The sequence below is a fragment of the Mustela erminea genome, chromosome X (genome assembly GCF_009829155.1).
Source record: "Mustela erminea isolate mMusErm1 chromosome X, mMusErm1.Pri, whole genome shotgun sequence".
In the NCBI taxonomy this organism is placed as follows: Eukaryota; Metazoa; Chordata; class Mammalia; order Carnivora; family Mustelidae; genus Mustela; species Mustela erminea.
In genome coordinates this window covers 44,559,204-44,582,497 of record NC_045635.1, presented here as the reverse complement: position 1 = coordinate 44,582,497, position 23,294 = coordinate 44,559,204, and the positions used below count along the sequence as shown (strand labels likewise).

General features: G+C 42.7%; 2 protein-coding genes across 2 annotated transcripts in view; both read right to left on the bottom strand.

Moving 5' to 3' along the window:
* The window catches only part of LOC116582247 (centromere protein V-like protein 1), a 65,435-nt gene extending 42,824 nt beyond the window's left edge, over nt 1-22,611 (bottom strand). The window contains exon 1 of the mRNA XM_032329694.1: nt 22,160-22,611. Within this exon, the coding sequence (XP_032185585.1) occupies nt 22,162-22,611 (450 nt within the window). The 3' untranslated portion in view covers nt 22,160-22,161. The remainder of the gene's footprint in view (nt 1-22,159) is intronic.
* LOC116582248 (EZH inhibitory protein-like) lies at nt 7,654-10,155 on the bottom strand. Its single transcript, XM_032329695.1, has 2 exons — nt 8,212-10,155; nt 7,654-8,151 (listed from the first exon to the last, which is right to left on the bottom strand). The coding sequence occupies exons 1-2, from the start codon at nt 10,062-10,064 to the stop codon at nt 7,899-7,901; spliced, it is 2,106 nt and encodes a 701-aa protein (XP_032185586.1). The 5' UTR covers nt 10,065-10,155; the 3' UTR covers nt 7,654-7,898.
* Nucleotides 22,612-23,294: the final 683 nt, after the last annotated feature.

The following is a 23,294-nucleotide window of genomic DNA, read 5'->3' as shown; positions in this document are numbered from 1 at the left end:
ATCTGTTTTAACTCACAACCACTGGCAACATTTCTTGGACGCTGCTTGCCCATAAATTCTTTAAAAATCTATTCAGTATAGTATTAGAACTGGGTATGTATTTTACAGTGCATAGTACAAAATGAAATATGGAGTCCCTTGTTCAAAAAACAAAGAATTTCAAGACAGTGGCAGGACATCATTAAACCAAGCAGGGGTCTGTGGAACTGCTCCAGTCACATGCCACAAAGCCAGGCCTATACAGCATAGTAGTTGAACAGCAAGTAACTTTCAGGGAAAGACTCCAGGGAAAGAAGGTCTTTCTGGTATTTCCTGGGTCCTCACCACAGTGGAAGCCTGAGGTAAAAGTTCAGCCCAGCTGTGAGTGATACAGGACCCTAAGATAAGTCTTTCACCTTCCTTTTGCCAGTTCATGATTTCTGGAGATTGGACACCACTTGGATGCGGGGACACAACGGGAAGCTGTATGTTCTCATTATCCTAGAGAGGGCACAGAAATTCTCAATGAGAGGCCATTGATGTTACTGCTCTGACTTCCTGCTCTGATTCTAGGTAGATTAATCTTCCCTGAACAATAAATTATAACTTAAATAATAATAATGTTATAGTAAGTTATAACAAGGGCGCCTGGGTGGCTCAGTGGGTTAAGCCGCTGCCTTCGGCTCAGGTCATGATCTCAGGGTCCTGGGATCAAGTCCCGCATCGGGCTCTCTGCTCGGCAGGGAGCCTGCTTCCCTCTCTCTCTCTCTGCCTGCCTCTCCATCTACTTGTGATTTCTCTCTGTCAAATAAATAAATAAAAAATCTTAAAAAAAAAATAATGTTATAGTAAGTTATAACAAAATAACTTCTGTTTATTTTTTTTAAAGATTTTGTTTATTTATTTGACAGACAGATTACATGTAGGCAGAGAGGCAAGCAGAGAGAGAGGAGGAAGCAGGCTCCCTGCTGAGCAGAGAGCCCGATGCGGGGCTTGATCCCAGGACCCTGAGATCATGACCTGAGCCGAAGGCAGAGGCTTAACCCACTGAGCCACCCAGGTGCCCCGACTTTTGTTTATTTTTAATGTATCTTTGAGTTAATGTGTCTGAGCTGGAATTTTTTACCTCCATTTGAAGTTTGGGTGGATAGAGTAATTTTACACATCACAAAAACAACACTACTTCTCATAATAAACAACAGCAGATGAATGTGTCTAAACTATCACTTTACACTTGGCAGAATAGTAGTACTCTGTATAGGAGCATATCATGCAGTCTATTTTACGAAGGAAGTTCATAACTTTGGATAGGACCATAACAGAGTCCAAAACTCAACATGTGTTTCTTCCATACTACATCTTATGTAGGCTCTGTTCCTAAATTTCCTTACCTGTAAAAAAACAGGCTCAACATAAGCACATATTTCCTAAGGCTATTCCATGAATTAAAGGTATGTGTATAAAAGTTAAAATAGTACTTAACATATAAATATATGATGATTTTTATCTGGTATATCTGCATGCCATGTAATGTACACAAAGCAACTTACAGTCAATAATGTTAACCTCAGGTATATTCTATTCATCCATTAAATAGATTAAGATGCTATGATGTCTGGAGGAAAACTACTCTTCTCATAAGCATTTATATAACTACTTCAAGTTCAAATTTGTGAAATTCCTAGAGTTTGTATCTTGGAAACTTAACACTTTGTGTTTTGTATTTGTATGCAGTGACTTCCAGTGCTGGCAAAATGTTGCTCAATAGTCTGTGGAAATGTGTTTATATTATTAAGTGAGTACAATAGCCATTTTTCAAATGGCTAATTTGATTTTTTTTCAAGAATTCATTTATTTATCAGGGAGAGAGGGAGCACAAGCAAGGGCAATAGAAGGCAGAGGGAAAAGCAGACTCCCCACTGAGCAAGGAGCCCAGTGCGGTACTGGATCCCAGGACTCTGGGATCATGGCCTGAGCCAAAGGCAGACGCTTAACCAACTGAACCACTCAGGTATCTTTTTTTTTAAGATTTGATTTATTTATTTGTCAGAGAGAGAGAGGGAATGCACACAAGCAGGGGGAGCAGCAGGCAGAAATGGCTAATTTGATTTTTTTTAAGATTTTATATATTTATTAGAGAGACAGAGAGGGCACGAGTGGGTGGAAGAGGAGAGGGGTCAGAAATATCTGGGTACATGATCATAATCAGAGTAAGAACCATCTTGGGCACCTGGGAGGCTCAGTCAGTTAAGCATCTGCCTTTGTCCCAGGTCATGATCCCAGAGTCCTGGAATTGAGTCCCAACTCAGGCTCCCTGCTTAGTGAGGAGTCTGCTTCTCCCTTTACCCTTCCCCCCTGCTTGTGATCTCTCTCTCCCTCTAATGCTCTCTCTCTCTAATAAATAAATAAAATCATTTTTTTAAAAGAATCGTCTTTATCAGTCACTCACTGTGTACCATATAGTGTTAGAAGCACTTAACACTCATCACCCATTTTAATCCTTACAACAATCTAGGAGGCATTTTTTTTTTATTATTCCTAATTGGCAAATGAGGAAATTTAGGATCCCAGGTTAACTAACTTGTCCAGAAACACACAATGAGTCAATAGGAAAGCCAGAATTCAAATCTAAGAATTCCGATACCAGAACAAACCCCTACTAATAAAGAGATCTCAAGAGTCACAAAATTGCTCTGAGCATCAATTTCCATATCAGTGAAATGGGAATAAATGTAGGCTTTCTGACTTCAGGAGGTTGTGAGAATTGCTGCAATAAAATTGTCTACTTCTTGTTCCAATCTTTTGTCATCTGCAGAGTTCTTCAAGAATAAGTTTGTTGGAGGAGGTAATCAAGAGACCACTGGCTGACACATGGAATGGTCCCAGGAAATCAGAGGTTCCTCACCCCCTCCTCTGTCCTTAGATCATATGTTTTGCCAACTATTCCTACAACTGGAGCCATTTTCAAGAATGCAGCCTTGGAGAGCAATGTGCTGTTAAGACCATCCAGTCAGTGTATGTGACTGAACTCAGTTCAGGCCTCTATATAAACTTAAAATTCCTGTGGGCAGGTAAGGAGATTTACTCATCTTACAGCTGCCCAAGATAAGCCTTATATGTAAGTTCCCTTGCTTATTAAGGCTGCCACCCACCAATCTGGAGTGTGGTCTTTCTCTTTCTCCTTGCCTTCTGAGTACAGGGGCCAGTTTTGTGAATTAACAAAGTAATATGACAAAGCAAAATCTTTTGAAATGTGTTCCCAAAAATATTTCCTTTAGTTATCAAGATTTTAAGTGACATGCCCATTAGGTTTTCATTCTGATTCTTAAATGAAGTTCTTTTTTCCTTTTATTCCAGTTTAGTACAGATCATGATTCCGATTGTGTTCTTTGAGAGCTACCAAAGGGTTGACTATACACACTGTTATCAGCAGACATTGGGGAAACACCTAAAGAGGAGGTGGCATAAGACACTTGGTGGAGGTTATGGGAAGATGGTGGCAGCTGCTGTATAGTTTTTCAATCTCTCTAAACCAGAAAAACAGTACAACTAGAGAGCAAAAGCAAAATGTGCAGATAATATTTTCAGCAAATCTAGGTTACTAGGAACACATATGTGGCTAAGTCAGTTAAGCATCTTCCTTTGGCTCAGATCATGATCCCAGGGTCTTGGAATTGGTCCTACATGGGTTTCCTTGCTCAGCATGGAGCCTGCTTCTCCCTCTGCCTGCCACTTGCCCTGCTTGTATTCTCTCTCTCTCTCTCTCTCTCTCTGACAAATACAATCTTTAAAAAAATTCTAGGTTACAAGACATCCCTTAAAACCCTCAAATTCAAGTAAATGAAGATAAATCACCAATAGTCATATTACCTACATGATACTAGTGTCTGTGCAGGAGGAGAAATAAGTGATAGAACAGCATCTGACTAACTTGGTAATAGAACCACAAACTAACTCAGCAAAAACAGCAGAGACTCACAGGGTTTTTGCCCTTTTCATGTCAGGTAAGTACAAGGGGCCCAGCTCACGAGGCACTAAAGATGGGGTACCTGGGTGGCTCAGTCGGTTAAGCATCTGCCTTGGCTCACTCAGGTCATGATCCTAGCATCCTGGGATTGAGTCCCATGTCGGGAAATCCTGCCTAGTGGGGAGCCTGCTTCTCTCTTTGCTCCTTGCTTGTGCTCTCTCTCACTATCTCTGCTTGTCTCTCCCTCTCAAGTAAATAAAATCTTCTTTAAAAAAAAAGAGGCACTAAAGGTGCTAGAAGCATGTGAACTCTCAAAATGGACACCTCAGGTCTCTCTTGACAGGAGCCCACAATTATCAGAAACTGCTGGAGGTGGAATCACAATTCAATAGCAAATGAACAAGAGAGACTAAGGAAATGAGAAGGTTTAAAACTGTGCTGTACACAGATGTCCACACTTACAGCTATTGTGAATACTTGAAATGCGGCTGTCAGAATGGAGATATACTGAAAGTGTAAATTACATACCAGCTTTTGAAGATTTAGTAAGAAAATAAAATCTCAATAATTTTTATACATGTTGAAATAATATTTTGTATAGATGGAATTAAGTAAAATATTAATGTCATGTGTATCTTTACACATTTTTAAAATTTTGCTAGTAGAAAATGGTAAATTACATGTGTGGCTAGCATTCTATTTCTACCGGACAGAACTCCCTATTACTGAAGTTTGATATGCCTTTTACACATCTCAAATAGAAAAGTCAGTTATGCAGCTGGATATACATGACTGGAGTACAAGAGAATTGGTGGGAATATACAATATTTTGATTTACCAGCTTAAAATAATATTTGAAGACATGAGACTAGATGGGATCTCCTAGGAATTAGAGGTGTGGAAAATGAGAGCAGTCTAGGAGAAAGTGGGGTGAACACAAAGAGAACACTCTTTAAAGACTAAGGAAGAACTTGCATCAAAGAAAAGAGTGATCAATAGTGTCAAATGGTGCCACAAGGTCAAGTAATAGGAAATCTAAGAATTATCATTTACCAGGTGTCTGGGTGTCTCAGTTGGTTAAGCATCTGCCTTTGGCTCAGGTTGTGATCTGGGGTCCTGGGATTTATCCCCTCGCTGATCTCAGGGCAATCTGCCCGGTGATCTCCATTGATCCCCACATGCCAATTCCTGAACACAAATCTCCCCCCACCCCAGGCGCACCCCCCAGGATCCCCCAGGAACACAATTTCCACATGGGGCTCCCTGCTAGGCAGGAAACCTGCTTCTCTTTGTCCCTCTGCCCTCCCTGCCACATTCCTCTCATATGCACATGCGTTCTCTCTCTCCCTCAAAGAAAGTCTTTTTAAAAAATTATCCTTTATGTTCTGCAGTATAGAGGTCTACTGTGTGATGGTATTTGATACCTCCATAAAGAGGGAGTATTAGAAGGACCTCTGGATTCAGGGAAACAAACTGAGGGTTTCAGAAGGGGGGTGGGGGATGGTGTAACTGGGTGATGGGTATTAAGGAGGGGATGTGTTGTGAAGAGCCTTGGGTGCTATATGCAACTAATGAATCATTGAACATTACATCAAAAACTAATGATATGTATTTTGGCTAACTGAACTTAATTTTTAAAAAAAAGAGTTCATTTAACTTCATTTAAAATCCAAAAAAAGTTCATTTAAAAATCCAAAAAAAAAAAAAGACCAAATATTACAAGAAAGAAGAAGAGCCTATGGTCAAGAGGGGCTATACAAATTTTTGTACCGTGGGCTTGGGCTAAGGACGTTGGATTAAGGTCCACTCTCAAGCACATCCAATGCCCAGTTATCTCTAAGATACTAGCATACAGAATGGTAGTGGGATCTCTGATTTAGCCCACTAAATGCTGGCTCAGTGCAGGAAGGAATCGGGCCTAGTACCTGAACTAATGCTTCCTCCAATGTCTGAGATAATTGAGGATGTTTTGTGGTCAAAGCCACCACCAGGGACAAGGTATGGTTTCCTAAATAATGTATCCTTGGGTGTCTTTAGTTCTCTGGGGCTGGTCTCGAGAGGTAATTATATATACAGGTCAGTCACTAACATTTTCAGTGGATAAAGTACAAATTAAGGCCTTTGGCCCATGTCCTTGATCTCTTCCCATTGCCAGCTATTTCACACCAAGAGGTGTCTTATAGCTAACCCTGAGAACACCTCAGCCTACACCATCGAGCTTTGTATATCCTTCGTTTTAACAAACAGTGGCCTCCTGGCAACATTTAGGACCTAAGAGGATGCATTCCACAGGCCCAGACCTCCCTTCCTTAGGAGAATAGAGCCTTACAGAATCTAGAAGCAGCCTTGGGGAATGAGGGAACCTAAAATATTTTCTACAGGGTCACCTGGGTTTCTCAGTCAGTTAAGCATCTGCCCTCAACTCAGGTCATGATCCCAGGGTCCTAGGATGGAGCTGCCTGCTCATCCGGGAACCTGCTTCTCCCTTTGCCCTTCTACCTGCTTGTTTTCTCTAATTAATAAATAAAATCTTTAAAAAATATAAAATATTTTTCTATAAAAATTGCAGGGTGTTGGCACCTGCTGGGCACATACCATTGTCCCCGTGGATTCCTAGCTCTGTAGTCTGAATATAGACTAGACAGTAACCTCTAAAATGTGGGGCCCAAGAGGAAGGCCCTTCCTGGCCAAGTCTATGCCAGAATAGGCCATATATCAGAAAAGCAAAGAGAGGAGGAATATGGCAAAGTAGGTAGAGAGAGGTCCTTACTGATTTGGTTTATTTTTTTCATTCCATTCCTTTACTGTGTTCTCCCATTGTGTTTCCACAACTTCCTTAAAAATAGCTGAGTTTCATTATAGAACTAGCAATATATCAGTGTAACATGTAGCACATAAAAGACCACACCATCAGTTATTCCAAAAAACGTATATATCCTGTTCACAGAATGGTAGTGTGTGTCCATCCAGTTCTCTCCTAATACATCTATACACACATACGCCCCACACACCCCCTTACATACCTGCTTACAAAGTTAGTCACAATTATTTTTTAATTGAGATTCTTCATTAACACATTTTTTCCCACTAAAAATCTAACATTTAGATTTAATGGAATCACCCTCCCAGACCTTTCTCTCCCCCACACAGATCTCATGAGTCCCTTTTCCCAATACACAAATTTTTTCCTTCTCTAGAAACTGAGACTTTCCCCTTTGTACTCCAGAATCCTGCTGTTTTTCTCCTTCTGGGAAGGAAGTATTCCCCCCAACAGACACACACACACACACACACACACGCACAGTCATATTCTCTTTACACACACACACACACACACACACACACAGTGTCATGCTCTCTTTCCTGACGCTGAATACCTGCTTCACCCCTCCTTGGGCTGAACCCTGCTGCCTTTTCTTGACTAAATTTGCCAATCACCTATGGTAAGAGGGTATATACCATAGAATTTCCTGGACAAAACTGCATTTTAGACAGTAGAAATAAATGACTATAGGAATAGGATTTTATTCCCTCTCTCTTCCCAAGACCTCAGCTAGCATGCTAACAACTTTCTTTAATCCTCTAAATCAGATATAGGATTAATATTTTTTAGACAATAAAAAAACTACATCTTAAAAATGAAGTTAACGTTTTTATTTTATTCATTCAAAAATTTCATTATACAAAGGTAACATGGAAAAGAGAAATCTTAACATAGGGGCAAAGGCAGGCCTTTTTTCAGAAAAATGTGGGCCTGGAATCAGGGGCCAATAGCAAGTAAGTGCTAGGTAGTAAAGTTATGGGGAAAAGAGGCTTTAAAACTGCCTCTCCAAACAGCATCAAAATTTCTCATTACGCTGGTTAATAGAGCACTTGTAAACCTCCCAGGTTAACTGCAGAGCAGTCACCCCCTTTCAGGCCAATGGGTGCATGGTAATTCCTTTTGTGGTTGTCACACCACTGGAGGTATAGGGGAGGAAGGCATGCTCCCTGTTTCAGCCTCCTCTCCTGGAGAGAGAGGGCTCAGGGCATCAAGCTCTGGCAGCAAAGCACGCCTCAGGCTCGCAGGACTAGGAGTGGAGATGGAGCCCAAACCACTAAACTTAGGGGAAGAGGTGCTCTGGCCAGAAAAACTAGTGGAGGAAGAGTAGGAAGAAGAGGAAGAAGAAGAGGAAGAGGAGGAGGAGGAGGAGGAAGAGGAGGGGCTCTGGCCAGGAGGCCCGGAGGAGGAGACAGAAGAGGAAGAGGAGGGGCTTTCACCACACAGCTGTTCAGGGAAAGGAAAGAGCCTACCAGGAGGAGAGGGAGATGAGGCTCGCATACGGACTGCATGCCAACGGGGCTGGGCATCAACGCTTGGGACCTCAGGATTAGGAGAGCTTGAAGGGCTCTGGCAGACCAGCCTTCGTAAGGCTACCCCAGGGGAAGAAGGAGGACTCAGGCTAGTAGGCACAGGTAGAGAGGCGAGGCTTCTAGAGGATGACCTTTCGATGGTGCGGCTCCGGAGGACAAAGCCCGAAGTCGGGCAGCCACTGCGGAGGGCAGGGCCTATAGGGTTGGCTCGGCTTCGGAGGTAAGGGCCTGACCCCGATGCACGGCTGCGGAGAGCAGGGCCTGGTGGGCTGGCGTGGTTATTGAGAGCAGGGCCCGGCCCAGATGCACGGCGACTGGAAGCACGGTTGTGGAAAGCAGGACCCGGAGCAGCTGCACGGTTGCCGTAAGTAGGACCTGGCGCGGATGTGTGGCTGCGGAAAGCTGGGCCCGGCGCGGAAGCACGGCGGCGGCTGCGGAGAGCTGGGCCCGGCGCGGAAGCACGGCGGCGGCTGCGGAGAGCTGGGCCCGGCGCGGAAGCACGGCGGCGGCTGCGGAGAGCTGGGCCCGGCGCGGAAGCACGGCGGCGGCTGCTGCTGCGGAGAGCTGGGCCCGGCGCGGAAGCACGGCGGCGGCTGCTGCGGAGAGCTGGGCCCGGCGCGGAAGCACGGCTGCGGCTGCGGAGAGCTGGGCCCGGCGCGGAAGCACGGCTGCGGCTGCGGAGAGCTGGGCCCGGCGCGGAAGCACGGCTGCGGCTCCGGCTGCGGCGAGCTGGGCCCGGCGCGGAAGCACGGCTGCGGCTGCGGAGAGCTGGGCCCGGCGCGGAACTACAGCGGCGCCTGCGGAAAGCAGGGCCAGGCACGTGGCGGCGAGGGACAGCAGGGCCTGGCGTGGATGCACGGCGACGCTGGAGAGCTGGGCCTGACGTGGACGCACCGGGGCGATGAGCAGGGCCTGGCGCGGGTACACCACGGCGACGAGAAGGGCCTGGTGCCGATGTACGGCTGCGAAGAGCAGAGACCAACCCGGAAGCATGACCACCGAAGACAGTGCCTAGCGGGGTGGCGCGGCTGTTGAGGACGAGGCCTGGTCTGGCTGCTTGACTGCGGAGAGCTGGGCCTGGTGCTCTGGCCTGACTTCGGAGGGCAGGGCCTGGCTGGGCTGCTTGACCCCACGGAGAAGCCCGAGAACGGCGACGACCTCTGGGCTGAGGCCCCGGAGAAGATGGCGGCGAAGGCACGGGGCACTGAGGCACGAGAAGCCCAGGAAACAGACAGCGACACCCTGGAGGCTTCTGAGCCTGGGCAGTCTCCTTGCGGCCGAGCTGCTTCCTCCCACGGCCTTTCCCCAGGCTCGTGGGCAGGGTCGGAGGCCCCCTGGCCTGGCCAACTCCCCTCATGGCTTGCACCACGGTGCCCACGCCACCTGCGTGTGAGGCCTGGAGACCTTGGCCCGCTCCGGGCACCACACATCTCAGCTCGGCGTGGGGACTGCGGCCGCCCTGGAGGTCAGCACACTCCCTCTCCTGCACACGGGCTGTGGAGGGCAGCCCCAGGCCCTCGCCGTTGATCGAAATGGCGCCGACAGCAGCCAGGGTGGAGGCAGAGGAACCTGCTGTGCTGCTGTGTGGGGCGCCACCACCCGATGGAGAAAGACCGCTCAAGACCGAGGGGACCGAGGCACCAGGATCGGGGTTGCTGACCCCATGGGCGTCACCAGGGGCAGAGGCGACCTCGTTCTTCGGCCCTACGGGCACCTCACCCTGCGGTTGCTTCTGCGCTTTCTTGTCGGACGATGGAGTGGCCATAATGCTAGATTCTCTCTCAGAGCTATGAGAGCGCGGCTGCAGATGCCGCCTGAGTAGAACTCCGGGGGAAGGAGTGAGGAGGATGGGCGTGCCCTGCTTGGATTTTTGCTTCTGATTGGTCGGTCAGTTGTCACGTGACTCTCGTCTTAAAGGGAGCGAGCCAACCTAGCTCCGTTCGGCGCCAAACCAGACCGTGTGCTCTGCGGTACGGTGGACCGATGCTGCTGGGTCCACGATGTGAATTCCCCCATCCATACCTGGGTCAGGCAGGGGTGGCAATGCTCTCTGTATAAACACTTTGAGTCACCCCAAATCAGTTTAGCTTGTCAGCACCACTCTGATGGTGAAACTTTCAAGCAGTGGCCTGAAAGAAATACCACACTGGCCAACAGGAGTTAACCGCTGAGCTGAGTATCCCTCCTGGAATCCCGACAGGACACGGCCTGTGTCTGACTCTAGAAAAGACCGTCCCAGAACTCTTCCCTGTTATCTGGATGACTCTGCACTGGAGTCTTGAAAGCTGCCTGAAATCAAGAAAATGGATGGGGCCCTTGCTGTCTTGGTTCGGGATTTCAGCACTGCTTTGTATCAGAGGGGGATTTTGATGTAACATGCTTCCCCCTACCTCATCTCCTGAGGCATGGGCTGGCGTTGCCCTGAATTAAGGATAACACTGTCCTTAAATATACATCATCATTTGTATGGGCTGCATAGTAATCCACTGATGAATGTACATTAATTTGTTTGACCCAGTCTCCATTCCTGGCTATGGCTCTCTATTATGCTGTGATGCAGACTTAAAGTTTAATAATTTGGACACTGTAATCATAATTATAAAAGTTATTATTACTGCATGCTCAGAACCCAAAACAGAAAAGCACATAGAACCTAACGTAGGAAAACTAGAACCTAAATTCCCACATACCCTTGGGGAAAAATATTAGAAATGTTTCATTTTTGGTAGAATGGCCATTCTTAAATAATTCATAGTTCTTTTTCATAAAATGGAATTATTTATGCATACATACTATTTTGTAACCTGTGTTTTGGGTCTAGAAAACACACTTCCCATGTCAATAAATATGGTTCCACAAGGTCAGTGTAACTACAAAATATTCCTTTTATGGAGGAAGCTTACATTTTTAAACACTGCTGTATTGATCAGCATGTTCCCAACTTTTTATAAACACATCAGTGTGAGGCATATCCTTTTTGCTAAAAATTATTTATAGTTTCAAATATAACCTCACTGTGGATAAGTTCCTAGAAAATTCTTAATACTGACCATGCACATCTGTAATCCTTTGATAAAAATATTGATAACTGATTTTCCTGAAAGTTGCTGTTACAGCAATTTTGGCAGAATGGAATGGATACTTAGTGGGATGGATGAGTAACGGGACTGAAACAACTCAGAATAGAATGGAATATGGTATTTGGAACATTAAATAATGTGGAATGGAAAATGGATGTGAAAGGGAATGCAGAATGGGATGAAGTGGAGACTGATTGCAGTGGAGGTGAAATGGGAAATTGAATGGGATGGAGATTGAATGAAGTATAATGGGGAAAAGGAGTGGAATGCACAACAGAAATAAATATAGCATATGGAATGAAAGAAAAATATATTTTTATATGAAAAATGGAATGGAGGGCGCCTGGGTGGCTCAGTCATTAAGTGGCTGCCTTTGGCTCAGGTCATGATCCCAGCATCCTGGGATCCAGACCCACATTGGGCTCCCTGCTCAGCGGGAAGCCTGCTTCTCGCTCTCCTGCTCCCCCTGCTTATGTTCCCTCTCTCTGGGTGTCTCTCTCCGTCAAATAAGTAAAATCTTTAAAAAAAAAAATGGAATGGAATATCGTGTGAAATAAAATAGCAAAGAGAAGGAAAATTCGAGTTGAAATGGGAAAAACTACAAAATGGAATAAAATATGCAATGGCTTGAAATGAATTGACTATGAAATGCACATTATAAATTTTAAAATAACATTAAAAGATGTAATGAAATACAAAACACAAGATTATGAAAGATGGAATGGGAATTGAACAAAAACAATGTGGAAAATGAAATAGTGATGAAGGATGGATTTAAATGAAGAATAAATGAATAGAATATGTTCTGGTCATCTACCATTCTATATACTATATATAGTATAGTGTGGAGCAGCATCCATTAAATTGTGTTCATGGCTTTTATAAAGCCGGAATTCAGAGAGGGTACAGCAGTTCTGTTCTATGATGTCATTGTCTGAGGCTTCAGTTGAGAAAACATAAATGTCTGAGATAATGAGGGAAGGACAGCAATCAGTGATGACGCCCAGATTTTGGCCACAGTATCTGGGCAGACATTGGTGCTACTTCCTGAAAAGGGAAGGCTTGCAGATTGGGGACACAGTGGGAATTGGTGATCCCTGTTCTGATTATGTTGGCCACTATATCTTCTATACTTGTTCCTGTCATTTAGGGTTATGAACCCCAACTTATATTGAAGCCATTCTCTTAATTCTAGGTCACCGTTCACCAGTTTCATGGATCCAGTTTCCTCTTGGGAGTAATTTCAATTTACTCTCTGAGATATTTCCTTTCCTCCTTTATGGAATCTCAGGGCCTTAATCATGACCCTTAACTTTATTTGTAAAGATTATTTATTTGAAAGAGAGATAAAAAGAGCAGCAGAGGGAGAGCAAGAAACAGACCCCTCACTGAGCAGGGAACCTGATTCAGGACTCAGACCCAGGGCCCCGGGATCATGACGTGAGTTGAAGGCAGGTGCTTAACCTACCGAGCCACCCAGTCATGATCCTTAACTTAGTAATAACTAAAATGCTTCCATCTATTCCTTGTTCTCTTTGAAGGATGTGTCTGTATATATACATACATATATATATATATATATATATATATATATATACACACACAGTAAAAAATAAATACATATAAAGGAGTCATATACAACAGACATATAATGGATATATAATATATACAGTATTTAGATATATAATATATATACATAACTATATATCTACTATATATCTATTATATATAGTATGTATGAGATATATTTTATATATTTATATATATAAATTATATATATAAAAATTATTTAATGGAGACATATATAATCTTCTCTAAAAATCTCAAACTTTATGCTAAGGAAGTCCTTAAGTCCCCTTTTAACCCCACTGGTGTGTCTTCAGTGCCTTCTCCTTTTTCTTTCCTTGTGCTCCTGTTTAGAGATAGTGTATGTGTATGTATGTGCACATAGAAGAAAAATAACTACAAGGATGAGTTTTAGTCTCTCATACTGTATCTTCTGAATGTTTTCAGTGAGAATACATAACTCGTATACTCAGAAAAAAGTGCAGTTATTTGCGCTTTTAAAACAGTTTCAGGGCACCTGGGTGGCTCAGTGGGTTAAGCCTCTGCCTTCTGCTCAGGTCATGATCTCAGGGTCCTGAGATTGAGCCCTGCATCAGGCTCTCTGTTTGGCAGGGAGCCTGCTTCCCCCACCCCACGACTGCCTCTCTGCCTATGTGTGATCTCTCTCTCTGTCAAATAAATAAATAAAATCTTTTTAAAAAACAGTTTTAATATTTAATTAGGTTTTGAGCTGTTTGTAAAAAAATCTATCTTTTATACTACTGAATGGTGTTACAAATTCATAAAATTTTTGCCTGATGGAAAGGCTAATGATACATATGAAAAGTCTTAGGGGTGCCTGGATGGCTCAGTTGATTATGGTTTCAGCTCAGTTCATGATCTCAGGCTCATGGGATCAAGCCCCACCTTGGGCTCTGCACTCAGCAGAGTTTGCTTGAGGTTCTCATTCCCTCTGCCCCCTCCCCTACACTCTCTCTCTCTCTCAAAACAAACAAAAAACACCCCCAAAAAACCAAAACAAAACAAAACCTTAAAAAGAGAATTAAAATTGACGCCGCAATTTCTCTTCTGGGGACTAATTCTGAAGAAATATTCATATACTCACAATGTTATATGCCCAAAGGTGATTATTATAGTGTCATTTATTTTAAGTAATCTGAAACAATCTCACTTTCCAATAGGATATCAGATGTCCATAGAATAAACATGCAGCTTTTACAGGATGTTTTTGAAAAAAATTTTAGTACCATGGGACAATATCTATGATACACAAAAAGGACACGATGTACTCTATCTGCTGATCTATATTTACATCTGTGTAATTTTATATCTACCTAAGCTCTCTACATATATTAGAATTTTATTCACTGTAGTGCAGTTCTCAACCAGGGGCATTTTGCCCCTTAATGTGGGGGGAGAATTTTGAAAATTTCAAAGAGAGGGAGAGGTGCTCCTGGCATCTAGTATGCAGGTGCCAGGGATACTCCCAATTACTTCAGCGCATAGGAGAGCCTCTGACAACATGCAATTGTCTGACGCAAAATGCCAAAGCTGTCAAGTTTGACAAAATCTGTCACAGAGCATTTAGATAACTCAGAAAAGGTCAAGACAAAATTTAAATCACAATCCTTCCACTGATAACTATTCTTAAAAGTTTGATATATGTAGGTGTTAAATTTTCTATGATGATCTTGTGCTTTTTAAATAGTAGAAGGGCTGCTTTTTGAAATTAATTCATTTAAAAAATTCAACAAGGGGTGCCTGGGTGGCTCAGTTTTTAAGCATCTGCCTTCAGCTCAGGTCATGATCCGAAGGTCCTGGGATTGAGCCCCAAATCAGGCACTCTGCTCGGGGGGAAGGGTGCTTCTCCCTCTCTCTCTGCTTGTGTTCCCTCTCTTGCTGTGTCTCTCTCTGTCAAATAAACAAATAAAATCTCAAAAAAAAGTCAACAAGCTACAGATTTTTTTTCACAAAAAATATTCTAGTCATTGCTTAAGAAATTATATAACTTAAGAATTTTAATTTCAACCAGTTTACATGGAAGAATATTCTACAAATAACAATTCATCATCATCTCTCACCTGATTCTCAACCCTCAAAGCATTAATTTCAAAGTAGTTATATATTTGGTTAAAAAGGAAAAATTGTGATCATCATAATCATAATGTAATATATCTAATATATAAAGGGCAGTATGTTTAACTAACCAGGTCATGGTAATCTCATTACCATTCCAGTGACTGGTTTGTGAATGGACATTTCCCAGTTGTAGTTTATAAAATATAAATGTAAAATGTCTTGGGGTCTTTGGGGGGAAGTCTTCTCAGCTCTTAAAAAAAAAAGAGATACAAATCGTTTACACAAAATTAGTTAAAGCAAATAAATATATATATCATGTTAGAATAAGTGAATTTAGTTTGACATAAGATCAATATTACAAAATTGAGTTATATTTCTACATATTAGCATCAAAAATTATGAAGAAAAAATATTGCCCAAACTCAGTCATCAAGGAAATGCAAATTCAAATTATGAAATATCTGTAAACATCTTCCAGAATACCCCAAATCTCTACCAATATCAAGAGTTGGAGAAAATAGAGAGAAACTGAAATTCTAACTGCTAGTGGGAGTGTCAATTGGTAGTACTGTGGGGAAGACTGCTTGGCAGTTTGAAAGCTGAATTTTTGCATTTTCTGGAACCCAGCAACTCCATCTGTATTAGTTTTCTATTTCTGCATACTAAATTACCACAAATGTAGTGGCTTAAAATAATGTCCATTTTTAGCTCACAATGCTGTAATTTCAGAAGTTCATGCATGGTGTGGGTGGGTTCTCTGCTCAGGGCCTCACAGGGTGAAATCAGCCTGAGAAATTAGTTGTCCAATTCTACAGGCTAAATGTTTGTGTCCCCCTAAAATCTGCAAAGTTGAAACCCTATTCCCCATTGTGATGGTATTTGGAGGAGCCTTCTGAAGGGAAATGGGTTTGGAAGAGATAATGAAGGAGTGGCCCCATGATGGGACTGGTGCCCTTATAAGGGGATGAAAAGAACAGAGCCTGTAAGGGTACAGCAAGAAGGTGGCCATCTGCAAACCAAGAAGTGGACCTTCATCAGACATAAAATTGCCAACACCTTAATTTTGGACTCGCCAGCCTCTAGAACCATGAGAAATAAATGCTTCTTATTTAAGCCCTCCAGTGTGTTATAGCAGTCCAAGCTGATTTAAGACAGCCAGCTTGTGTTTCTTTCTGGGGGCTCTTTGGAGGAATACATTTCCCAGCTCATTCAAGGCATTGGAAGAATTTAGTTCCACTTCTATCTCCCAGAGATTTCTCACAGTTCCTTGCCACATTGATTCTCTGAACATCCACACACAGATGAGTCCCTCTGGAAATGCACACTCACACTTAACAGGGGGGTATTACACAAGGCGGAAGGTCATTAGCAATCATCCTAGAATTCTGCCAACCACAGTCTACCCTCTGGCCCCCAGGGATCCAGTCTGTCCCATATATAAAATTCATTCACTCCATTCCACAGTCTCCAAATTTCTCCTAGTTGTATGGCATCAGCTCAATTCCAAATGCTCACTGAAAGCTCATCAGCTCATCAGTCCAGAATCTCATCTCAGTCCTCTGAAAGTAGGCATGGATGAGGTTTCTGGGTAAAATCCATGCAGTACAACTCCCAGGGCACAATCCCTTTCCAACTGGCACCAGTGACACTAAAGTGATAGACTATCTTACCCCAATATACAATGTTGGGACAGGCATAGGATAACACCTATAACATTCTGATTTAATTTGGGGGGGGGACGGGAACGGAAAGTAACAAGGAGTCAAGAGTCTCAGCGCTGTTTGGAAATTCAGCAGTTTTCTACTAAAGGTCTGTCAGAGGCAATCGGGGCTTTTTCTTTTCTTTTCTTAAGATTTTATTTATTTATTTGTGTTGGCGAGGGAGAGAGAGAGAGAGAATGTACACATGAGTGGGGGGAGGGGCAGAGGGAGAAGCAGACTCCCCACTGAGCAGGGAGCCAGCTACCAGACCCCATGGGAGGACCCCAAGATCATGACCTGAGCAAACTCAGACCCTTAACAGACTGAGCCACCCAGGTGCCCAACAGGGCTTTCTCTAAGGCCACTTGGGCTTTCTCTAGTGTGCACCTCAAAATTCCTCCAGCCCTCCCCCTCTATGGCACCCTCACCCACTCCCCCAAAGCCACACTTACATCTTTAGCTGTTTACAGTGGCGGCACCCCACATTCAGGTACCAAAATATGTCCCATGCTCCTAACAGCTTAAAACAACCCCATTTATTGGCTCACAGTTGTGCAGGTAAAAAACCTATGCCCAGTGTGACTGGCTTTCCCGCTCAGGTCTCACAGGGTGAGACAGCAGTGGACTTGTTCTGTCCCTTTCTGGAGGCTTTTGGGAAGAGTCCCTTTCAAACACATCCACGTTGTCAGCCAGAGTCCATTCCAGGCTGCTGGAGGACTGAGGACTCTTTCTCTTGTTGACTGTCAGCTGGGGACAACACTTGTCTCCTAGAGGCTGCCTTCAGTTCCTCAGCATGTGGTCCCCCAAAAATACTCTCTCGTGCCTCAAATATCTCTTTTGGGAGGGGCCCAGGCCCTTGTAAGTGGTCCCCTGATTAGGTCTGGCCCACCCCGACCAATCTCCTGATCTTAAGGTCAACTGATCTGTGCCCTTAATTACATCTGCAAAATCCCTTTTGCTATATAATTTCACATCATCATGGGAGTGATATCTTTTCATGTCCACAAGTTCCATCTACATCCAATAGGAGGAGACTGGGAAAAGACAAGGGTCACCGGTCATCACCACAGATTCTGGCTATTACACAATCCATGTATATATCAAACAGGAGTGCAAACATGTTCTCCAAAACACATGAATAAAAATGTTTATGGCATCATTATTGATGGTATTCAGGAACTGGAAACAATCCAAACACCTATTAACAGCTGAGTGAATAAATACAGTGTGGTATACTCATAATAGGGAATACCACACAGACATGAAACAAGCAAATAGCCCTATATACAGCAAATATATATATAAACAGAGCCCCAAATCAGAGTATTAAGTGAAGCAAACCAATCATTAAAAAGGTACACGATAATTCCGTTTGTATAAAGTTTAAAAAACAGGCAAAATGAATATATAGTGACATAGGTCAGAATAGTGGTTAAGTCAAATGTAATGACTAGGTGGGGGAATAATATAGTTTTCTGGGGCTTAATATAGGTTTCTTACTCTTGATTCATGTCATCACTTTTTTTTTTAATAATAGGTAGTTAATATAAAATGCAAATTGGTTTCTGGGATAGAATTCAGTGATTCGTCATTTACGTACAACAGCTAATGCTCATTTGTACAAGTGCCCTCCTTAATACCCATCACCCAACTAGTCCATCTCCACCACTTCCCTTCATCAACCCTCAAGTTTGTTCTATATCATTAAGAGTCTCTTATGCTTTGTTTCCTTCTCTCCCTTTTTTCCATTTCCCTCTTCTCATATGTTCAACTGTATTCTTTCTTAAATTCCACATATGAGTGAGATCATATAGTATTTGTCTTTCTCTGACTGACTCACTTCACCTAACATAATACATTCTAGCTCCATCCACATCGTTGCAAATGCAAGATTTCATCTTTTTGATGGCTGAATAATATTCTATTGTATATATGTACCACATCTTCTTTATCCATTCATCAGTTGATAGACATTTGGGCTCTCTCCATAGTTTGGTTATTGTTCATAATGCTACTATGAATATCAGGGTGCATGTATCCCCATGTTTTCACTTTGTAAAATATCATCAAGTTGTTGCCTCTTATAATTTGTGCACTCTTCTTTTTATATGTTCTACTTCAACAACAAATAAAAGCCAACATAAAAGAAAAAACCTTATAAAAGGCAAGAAGAACTGACATATGCTTTAGACTCATAATCCCATATAGGCAATTTTAAAGTTGAAATGCTTTGAAAACTGAACTTAATTTTCCTGATTCATTTGCCCATAAAATTTGACCTAAACTGACATAAGGCTAGTTGCAATCTTTATATATGTTGGAGTGATTATTTATATGTTTCACTGCAGAAATATTGTTGTATTAGATTTAGTAGTATTGCTCCAGACCCTGCTGTGGATTTATATAATGTATGGTATATGAATTCTGAAATATTTAGTCCCGAGACTCTTGGATAAGGAATTATACATGTGTAGTAGTGGAGAATTTTTACATAATTCTGTCATCTGATGACAGATTAAGAACTAAACAAGAACTAAGAAAAACTTCAGTTTGAATTTATTGAATTCTTTGTTCAGCACTTAAGATGGTCATATGATTTTTCTCTTTTGACTAATGGATATAGTGCATTATTAAAATGTTGAAATATTCCTAATACTATACCATATTCTCATGACTAGGAAAATACCAAGGCATGGTAGATTTTTAAACACTGTTGAATTTTATTCAAACTTTATTGATAAAAAATTTAATCTATAAATAAATAAATTATAAATAAGTAAAATAGATCCATATTTCTCTATGTGTGTAGAATACTATTTCTTCTAGGTTTCAGAATCAGGGGCTAGATTCCACTAAATAAATTTGGAAGATTTCTATCTTTTCTTCTAACTTCTAAATAACATTTTTATTGTTTTAGGAATTTGTGATCCCTTGAAAGAATGGTATGATTTTACTATTGAATGCACAACTTTCCTTGTGCATTCAATAGTAATTTTGGTTCCCAAACCCAGTAAAAGAATCACATCATTTTCTGATAAAGTGTTGGGTATTAAAAGATGTGCATTCTAGAAAAGGGAGAGAGAGATACTACAGATAACATAGATTGAAACCTCAGATGGACTTGGGCAACTGTCCCAGGCCCACCACTTACTTAGTGTATGTCTTTAAACAAGTACTTCATTTTTTCAGCAGTGATTTTCTCCATTTGGGAAATAGGGATAAAATCTCCTCTCTTGTGTTGCTTATTCCAAATTTAGCCAAGTGTAATTTTCTAATTACTACTGAAGTTAAGGAATGTGCAAACCTGCTGGGATCAAGAGTAAAACACGTAATTTACAAATAGTTACAATTAACATGAACAAGGGGGAGGCAACCTCACACCTGTCAGAATGGCTAAAATCAACAACACAAAGAACAGCCAGTGTTGGCAAGGATGTGGAGAAGAAGGAATATTCTTGCACTGTTGGTGGGAATGCAAAGTGGTGCAGCCAACGTGGAAAACAGTATGGAGTTTCCTCAGAAAGTTAAAAATAGAACTACCTTATGATTCAGCAATTGCACTACTGGTATTCAACCAAAGAATACAAAAACATTAATCCAAAGGAACACATACACCTCTATGTTTACAGAAGTGTTACTTTACCATAGCTAAGATATGGAAGCAACCCATGTGTCCATGGATAAAGGAGTTGTGGTATATATTTACAATGGAATATTCTTCAGCTGCAAAAATAATGAAATCTTGCCATTTGCAATGCTATGGACTGAGCTAGAGAGTATAATGCTTAGCGAAATAAGTCAGAGAAGGACAAATACCATATAATTTCACTCATATGTGGAATTTAAGAAATAAAACAAATAAGCAAAGGGACAAAATAAAAGAGAAACAGAGAGAGAGAGGGAGAGAAATCAAGAAAGAGACTCTTAATTATACAGAACTGATGGTTACCAGAAAGGAGGAGTGAGGGGGGATGTTAAATAGGTGATTTGGAATAAGGAGTGCACTTGTCTTCATAAGCATTGAGTAATGTAGGAACTGTTGGATCACTATATTTTACATTTGAAACTAATATAGTACTGTGTGTTAACTACATTGGAATTTAGAAAATTAAAAATTTAATTAAAAAATTTTAAAAAATCTCCTTCATTTCCCATTCACAAAAACAAACAAACAATTCTGGCAGCCTTTCAAATTGAACCCTCCCTTAAGACTGACCTTTGGTTCTATTTTCTTAATGCTTTAATGTTCTTTCTTCACCCTGTGACACAAAACAAAACAAACAGGCAAAGGGGAAAGAAGCTGGTGGAGGGGAGCAAACCAAGAAGCGGATCTTAACTATAGAGAACAAACTGATGGTTACCAGAGGGGAGGTGGGTAGGGGGATGAGTTAACTAGGTGTTGGAGATTAAGGAATACACTTGTGATGAGCACAGAGTGATGTTTGGAATTGTTGAATCATTATAATGTACACCTGAAACTCCTATAACACTGTATGTTAGCTAACTGAAAATAAAACAAAAACATTTAAAAAAGGAGGCGATAACTTTAAGGAATTATATGTTTAAGCATTTATTTAATCTTCTTGAAATTAAATTTACCATTTCTATGTATTTCTTTACATATAATTTCTACAGGCTATTTTATATAAAATGCATCACCTAGTCTTTAGTTTTCTCAAAATAACATACACACAAGATCTTTAAAGTTAAGTAGTTACACCAGCCTTTCATGAAATCCCCACTTAACCAATCCCCCAACCCCCATTCTGCACACCCTACTTAATTCTGCTCTGGCTCTGAGACTTTCATCTTTTCTGTTTCTCTGAAATTTGCCATTATATTTCTTTTTTTTTTAAGATTTTATTCATTTATTTGAGAGAGAGAGAGAGAAAGAGAGAGAGCACCCCTGCGCAGGAGCAGGGGAGGGGCAGAAGCAGGCTCCCAGCTGAGCAGGGAGCCTGACTCAGGGATGGATTGCAGGACCCAAGGATCACGACCTGAGCCAAAGGCAGATGCTTAACCGCTAAACCACCCAGGCGCCCCTGCCATGATATTTCTAATTCAGAACCTTATACTCATTTTAGAGTACTGCAAAAATGGCCACAAAGAGGACTTTTGGTTTTCAGTGCCATTGTGTGAAGAGGCTGGAAATCATCACCACCTTTCATATAACAAGAAGACCCTGTACAAACTGAATAAGGTTTGTTGTTGTTGTTGTTGTGGTTTTTTTATTACCCATGGGATAATTGAGGTTGCAGGGCAAGCCACCACCCTGAAAAACAGATTCAACAACCACGATTTGCTTACTTGGAGCACATGCCTCTAGAGCCATAAACATAGAACACTTAAATAAATAGTCAACTTGCTTAATTATTTAAAGCTGAGCGTGTACTGCTCAGACCGTAAGGGGGCCTTCACGAGTTTGTGGGCTTTACCTCTAGGAAAATGTTCCCTTGTCCAGCCAGTGCGGGGCGACGCCATACACGCCGGGGTCAGAGACAGAGGCGTGGAAACTCTGCACCCCGCGCCTGCTGCAGAAGCTGTGCAGCGCCGGGTGCGCGTGGGATCGATAGGTGACGATGCTCTCGGCGCCCAGCAGGAGAGTGAAGCGCGAGGCCGGGGCGAGGAAGTGTCGGTGCTGCTTCTTCCTGCACAGCCTGCAGCTGCAATCCACCACGCGCAGGTCTGCGGGGGCCCAGAAGGCGAAGCGGACCGCGCCGCAGTGGCAGCCTCGGGTGTGATACACCAGGCCTGGGTACACGGTGTCCAGCAGGAACTTGGCGGCGCCCTTGCAGCTGAGGCTCCGCCGCTTCCTGAACGTCTCCCAGCGCTCCCGCTGAGCGCCCAGGTCCATCTCATTGAGGGACTGCGAGGACGCTAGAGCCATGTACAAGACAGTGTTCTTTGTAGCCAGCTTCACTGGACTCCTGGCTTGCTTTCTGCAGTGTTGTTTGCCGCCACCAGGCTCCTGACCCTGGCTAGGACTAATACGCAGGGTCGAGGTGGGGCGCGCCCGGCGCCAGGACCCGCGGCTGAGCTGGTGAGGGGTAGTAAGGGTGAGGGTGGAGGTGGATGGCGGGGAGAACCCGGAGCAGGGATCTCTGGGCCACTCCGTTTTGCGGTTGGGCGGCCGTCCTTTTCCTTATCCTGTCTGTGGCATCCTCAGCCATATGTGTAAATCTGGCTAACTTGTCACCCTGCTGTGCTGGGTGGAGAGTGGGAATGTAATACAAGGGAGTGCTCGGGTTCTAAGAACTTTTGGGGCTGCCCCTTTATCTGCACTAGCCCGGTTGACCACTTGTTGAAAATGAGGCCAAAAGACCCTTCCTCGATCCTAAAAATTTTACTGGGGTAACTAACGTCTTGGCAAGGTAGCACCTTCGCCTAAGATTTTTTTTTTTTTTTTTACAACGTCCATAGACGCTTGGAGATTGCCTATATATCCTTGCTCATCTTTTGTTGTTGTTCTTGTTGTTGTTGTTGTTTTAATCTTGCTCATTTTGTTACACGTACCTGCCCTGGGACCATGGACATGATTCTGCAGTTCTCTGGGTCCCAGTAATCTTCTAT